Raw genomic sequence first — 6,334 nt, 5'->3', positions numbered from 1 at the left:
ATATATATATAAAACATGAAACATGTATATTCATTCCCTGGAAGAAAAAGGAAGTAAATCCAATAAGAATGTTTATTTGCAATAAGGATACTGAAAAGGCATGTTTCTTTATTTTTACTTGGTTAGAAATACATTGATGTGATTACAAATCAGAAAACTGAGGTTTCATAGTGGTACAAAGTCATGCAAAACACTCAGAGAACGGAGAATGGCAGCAAAGGCAACAGATGCATGTAGACTATCTGTTTAACACTGGGGATTTTATGATAAGTCTAAAGGGTGAGTAGACACAAAGAATCATGAACAGTATCATAATTTACTAAAGTCTTTATACATTTCTACCTAAACACAAATAGCTCCTTAAAGGTCTTTTTTCAAACATTAAGTCCAATTAAGAGAATGACCCCTTAGAAAGTAAGTTAAATCCTATCATTCTCCTGAACGCTTCTTTCACATCTTTGTTCCTCAGGCTATAGATCAGGGGGTTGAGCATGGGAATCACGATAGTGTAGAACACTGTGGCTATCTTGTCTGTGTCCAGAGTGTTGCCAGATCTGGGACGGCAATAATTGAAAAGGATCGTTCCATGGAATATAACAATGGCTGTGAGGTGGGAGGCACAGGTGGAAAAGGCTTTGCGCCTTCCCTCTGCAGAGCGCATCCTCAGGATGGTGATGAGAATAAATAAGTAGGAGGTAAGGATGACCACCATGGTGATGATCTCATTGACAGTGGCCACAACGTACACCAACAGTTCATTCATAGAGACATCAGAGCAAGCAAGAGCAAAGAGAGGAGGTACATCACAGAAGAAGTGGTTAATCACATTGGATCGATAGGATGGGATCTCAAGAGCTAAGCATGTGTGAATTAGAGAACACACTGCCCCCCAGAGGTAGCAGCCAGACACCAGCTCTACACAGAGCTTCTGGGACATGATGACCATGTAGAGCAGGGGCTTGCAGATGGCCACAAAGCGGTCATAAGCCATTATGGCCAGCAGGATGACCTCAGTGATTGCATAAGTACAAAACAAATAGAACTGCACCATGCATCCCACAAAGGAAATAACTTTGTCTTTATTTATGATATTGTCCAGCAACTTAGGCACAATGATGGTGGAGTAGCAGAAATCCACAAAGGACAAGTGGCTGAGGAAAAAGTACATGGGAGTGTGAAGCTGAGCGCTGACCTGAATAAGTGCAATCATGCTCAGATTACCCAAGACTGTGCTGCCATAGATTAGAAGGAATATCAGGAAGAGGAAGACTCTGAGCTCGGGGACTTCCGATAATCCCAAGAGAATGAACTCTGTCACTGTGGTGCAGTTTTCCTCCACCATTTTCCATTACACTTCAGGTTTGGGAAAACAAAGTAATTTGTTTTTCTCATTTTCCTAGAAGAAAAGAGAGTGCTATGTTAACTTCACCAAAATAGAATATTGATATACAGAAAAGTTTTTTGATTGAAGTATAAGAAAAATATAATTGTCAAATCATTCAAATTATTAAAAATATTTATAGATTGTACTGATTAAAAATACTCCTCAACAAAGCCTTACATGACCTCAGACTTGATCTAAAGTGTAGATTGAGTTCTTACTAAGTTAGTGGTTTGATGGGACTTTGAAACCCATTTCATGCTATGGTTTAAAACCCCCTAGAAATTCACTCCTCTTCCCTGAAAAACTGAAAAAGCTATGTCCATGGGGACTGCAGCTTTTGTGCTTCTGTATAATATATTTTTTTTTTCTTTCCTTTCAGCTTATCAGTAACATAAATTTGCAGTAGAAGAAGCACTCTATTTCCAATGTTACAGATGTGAGAAACTTCTTGGGATCAGTGGCTTAGAAAGACCTTCTTATATTAGGTATTAACTGTGAATTGCTGAATGGAAAATCAACTTGCTCTGTAAACTTTTACCTAAATCACAATGAAAAAAAAAATATTTATTTGGTGTCATATAGAATATAAAAAAATAAAAATAAAAAGATAAAGTAGATAGTGAGATTCACCAGGAGCTCTGGTGGCATAGTGCTTAAATCATTTGACTATTAACCAGAAGGCTGGCAGTTCAAAGGAACCAGTCAGTCTGCAGAAGGAAGACTGGGACATCTACTTCTGTAAAGATTTACTACCTCGGAAACCCATAGGGTGTCACTGTAAATCAAAATTGACTGGATAGCAGAAAGTTTGTGTTTTTTTTTTTTTTTTTTAGTTTAGTTAGATTCATAATTTTTCAGCTTGTCAAGTTAACCAAGTGATTTTATTAATTATTTTATTAATTAGAAGGGTCAATTATAAAGTCAATGCTACCAATGTCAAGTGTTGTACAAACTTTTCTGGAAAACTGTTAAAGAGCATATAACAAAACCTGCACCTCAAAAACAATAAGAGAGAAATGATCTTCTTTTTTTACTGGATGACACATTTTATTCTTAGCGTTCTATTATAAGAAATTATTAAATGTATCAACAAAAAATTGAAAAATTATGTTCAAAGCTACATTGCAGCAATGTTTATGACATTAAAAATAAGAAATGATTAACTATAAAAATGGATAAATTTTAAACTGCTGTATGGCATAACTTTAATGGAAAATCATGATGTGATTTTAAATTAAATTTTAATTAAAAACAGATAACTAATAGTACAGCTAGGGAACAGATGTAGCTGTTGATGTAGATACAGAAGTTTGAATGGAGATAGAGATGTTATATGTCATCACTTTTATTTCAGGTTACAACCCTGAAAGCAGCACATTTTATCTCATTGAGAAAGAAACAAATAAAATATTTCCCAAGTCCTCACAAATTAGGTTGAGGGATGTGGTTATGTTATCTACTCTATAGAAAGAGAGCTGCAATCCAGTCTTTTTGTTTAAAGAAATAACGTACAAAAGCTGTGGGAGTTTGCACAATGCCCTCCTTCCTAGAAACATGTGAGATGACGATGGAGTGAGGAAGGACAGGGTTGGAGCATAAACAGCCTGGTATTTCCTGCATACCTTGCACTAATTTTAAAGAAGTGGGAACCAATAGTTATCCTGAAGTCAGTGTTTGATTATCTACTTGATCATAATTATATACATACATACTAACAAACAGTTTTTTTGCCAATCTTTAATTTAAAGAGAAAAATAAAGTTGAAAAGTTTCTCCAGAGTATAAGCTAGTAGTATAAAACTAGGCTTGGTAAAGTCAATCATCGGTACAAAAGAATTCTCTCCTTGCTTGAGGAAAAATAGGTTTCAAGTTCATGTGTATTCATGACCAGCTAGGTGGGACATTAAGGCAATGCTCTGAATTAGAATGACAATTAGGGAGCATCTCTGTATTCATCTTCACTAGACTCAATGAAGGAAATCTGTATGGAAGGAGGAGGAAAGGGTAAAAGGAATGATCTATCATTTTGTTGACTCTGCATTCTAATACACATTATTAGATGTCACTGTTAGATGTCCCACAGGAAGTGCTCTAATTTTCTGTCAAATATTTCTTCATACTAAAGATTAAAGCATTTTAAGCAATACGTATACAGGACATTTCCTTTGTTTTTCTGTGTAAGAATATTCTAATTACAAGAGAGTTTATATTTATTACAGAAACTTATTATACATATAATTATTACTTATACATGGTCTGTACAGTCATAAAAATTAGAAATATTTTTAAAATATTTTCTTGTTTGGAAAATGTATTTATCTTATTATTCATGTAAGTAGAGTCTAAGTGTAGCTACCAAACCTTATTGGCAGACATTTCTTCCCTGGTCCTGAAGATGCCAGGCTGTGCATAGTATGTAGTTAGAGATTTTATACTGACACTTAGGTTCCAGGGCACTGGATTCTCTATATCTCTCACACAATGATTAATCTCTGTGGAATACCAAAAGTAAATAATTAAAACTAAACTAACTCTACATATAAGATATAAATGATTGATAATCTCTATGGTATGCCAACTGGAAATTAATAAAGCAAACCCAATATATTCTCTTGGGAAAAAAAATATGAAAAATGAAACATGTGTCCTCCTCAATTTTATAGTGTCTTATGGGAAACAAAAGTACAGTATTGTACATATGAGTCCTAGCTCATACTGCCATTCTAAAGCAGCATGACTATTTCCCATGAATTTTCCCTTTCCCATGTTTTTGTTGTGGTTAGGGGTCATCAATCTGTTCCCAGTCATAGTGACCCTACGCACAGCAGAAGGGAACCCTGCCTGGTCCTGCGTCATCCTCACAATCCTTGCTATACCTGAGCCCACCTCAAAGACACTGTATCAACCCATCTCATTGAGGGACTTCCTCTCTTTCAATGACCCTCCACTTTACAAGCTTGATATCTTTCTCTAGAGAATCATCCCTCTGACAACATGACCAAAGTAAGTGAGATGAAGTCTGGCCATTCTCACTTCCAAGGAGAAATCTGGCTGCACTTCCTCCAGGACAGACTTTTTTATTCTTCTGGCAGCCGTGGTATTTTCAGCATTCTTTGCCAACACCACAGCTCAAAAGCATCAATGCTTCTTTGGTCTTCCTTATTCATTGTCCAGCTTTCATATTCATATAAGGCAATTGAAAATACCATGGCTTGGGTTGGGTGCACGTTAGTCTTCACAGAGACATATTTGCTCTTCAGCACTTTAAAGACGTCTTTTGCAGCAGATTTGCTCAGTGCAGGAAGTCATCTGATTTCTTGACTGCTGATTCCATCGGTGATAAAATACCCTAACTTCCTGAAGGTCTTAGTGTCTAAAGTCACATTAAATCCCAGCTAATCAGTAGTGGAGCTGGGCATCAGCTTTGGTATTTTTATGGTTACCTCAGTGCACCAGAAGCGTTAGATTTGAAGTTACCTTGTAGTTACCTCATAGCGTGAGGACTGGTTTGTCACAGATAGGCAAGATTTTATCCAGCGTAAGCACTAGGTCCTCCCTTTCACCTTCACATCAGAGAGGATCTCTTTCCAGATTATTCTCCCTCCCCTGGTTGTGAAATGTTGGTGCTGCTTACTCAAGGCTTGTGCCGGCTGATTTTCCAGTGACTTTAGGTTTTTTTAATGTGTTTTAGAAAGATGGTGATTTTGCAGAATGTGTTTGTCTAATAACAATGAAAGCAAGTCCATTTCTAAGTTTCTACTTCCTAAACAGAAGCCAGTGTGTTATTATATAGTTTTAGAGAATAGTCAACTAAGTGAGATTGCAACAAGGTTTACAAATTTTATTTAATGAACTATTCTAAAGCCCTTTTAAAATAATTTATCAGATAATGACACAGTGAGTGTCTCTAATGACTACATAGCATACATATGTATATAAGGAAATTGACATATTTTCCTTCAGCAAATGTGAAAAGAAAGATCAAGTAATATTTAATAATTTTTTAAAATAATCATTGATAGTAAGTGTCTATGAAACATTGACATATTAGGTTGTTATTCTTGTTGATAGGTGCTGTGGAGTTGGTTCCAATTCTAAGCAACATATTAGGTAGATGATGTTAACAAATTGAGGGTCACTGCCATTTCAATAGAACACAATTCTGTTTCATCTTTGTTTTATTATCACATTTCAAAAATGCTGGAATCTGTTTCTCTCTAGCCATCAGAAATAGTTATCCATGGATAATTTTACTAATTGAAATAAAGAAAATTATAATTCAGATCATTAATACTATTGAGATGCATTCCCAAAGGCAATGTTTAGTTTCTCTTTGAAAATGTTATCAAAATTGTAGAAATAGTTTTTAAGTAATAATGTAGTAACAATAGGGTAATGACAATTCATTGTAGGCAAAAATCACACAGAATATTCTTGCCCTCGAACACTATAGATCACTTTACATACAGTCCTACTCATTGCAAAACAGTATGCTAGTATAATCAACAACGGATACATTTGTGGAGAGTAAATGCAATTTAAATAATTCAGAAGTGAAAGAAAGGATAGAAAATCTAAAAATTCGTGTACTTCAACTGAATCATAGGAGACTTCGGGCAGTTATCGAATACACTGGAAAATACAGGACTTCCTTTTTCAATTTTAACTTATGACGAATAACACCAATATAAATCATGCTCAAGATAGCAGTGATGAAAACTGCTACAGAGAACTTTGGAATATAAAGGTAGATACTGGAAGAATGTGAGATTTAACAGCAGTGTTGATTGAACTGTGTTATTTCCTGTGTGGCTGAAATCCCAAACTTAAAATTTCATTCACAGCACTTAAACAACATGGCTCTCCATTGCCTCAAAATAAAAATGAAAGCGGTTGTGTCTCTTCCTTCACAAAAAAATCTAATATCTCTCTCTCTTTTTTTTTTTTTTTT

The 6,334-nt window shown here is 35.3% G+C and overlaps 1 protein-coding gene across 1 annotated transcript; it reads right to left on the bottom strand.

Moving 5' to 3' along the window:
- Positions 1-391: 391 nt before the first annotated feature.
- LOC103211983 (olfactory receptor 5L1-like) lies at positions 392-1,342 on the bottom strand. The gene has a single exon (XM_007957984.1). It carries the CDS (start codon positions 1,340-1,342, stop codon positions 392-394), a length of 951 nt encoding a protein of 316 aa, XP_007956175.1.
- Between the last annotated feature and the right edge of the window lie 4,992 nt (positions 1,343-6,334).

Source organism: Orycteropus afer, unplaced genomic scaffold (genome assembly GCF_000298275.1).
Source record: "Orycteropus afer afer isolate SDZICR_OR568_19922 unplaced genomic scaffold, OryAfe1.0 scaffold00832, whole genome shotgun sequence".
NCBI classification, from domain to species: domain Eukaryota; kingdom Metazoa; phylum Chordata; class Mammalia; order Tubulidentata; family Orycteropodidae; genus Orycteropus; species Orycteropus afer.
The sequence above is the reverse complement of the archived record's forward strand: the minus strand, read 5'-3'. Positions and strand labels throughout refer to the sequence as shown.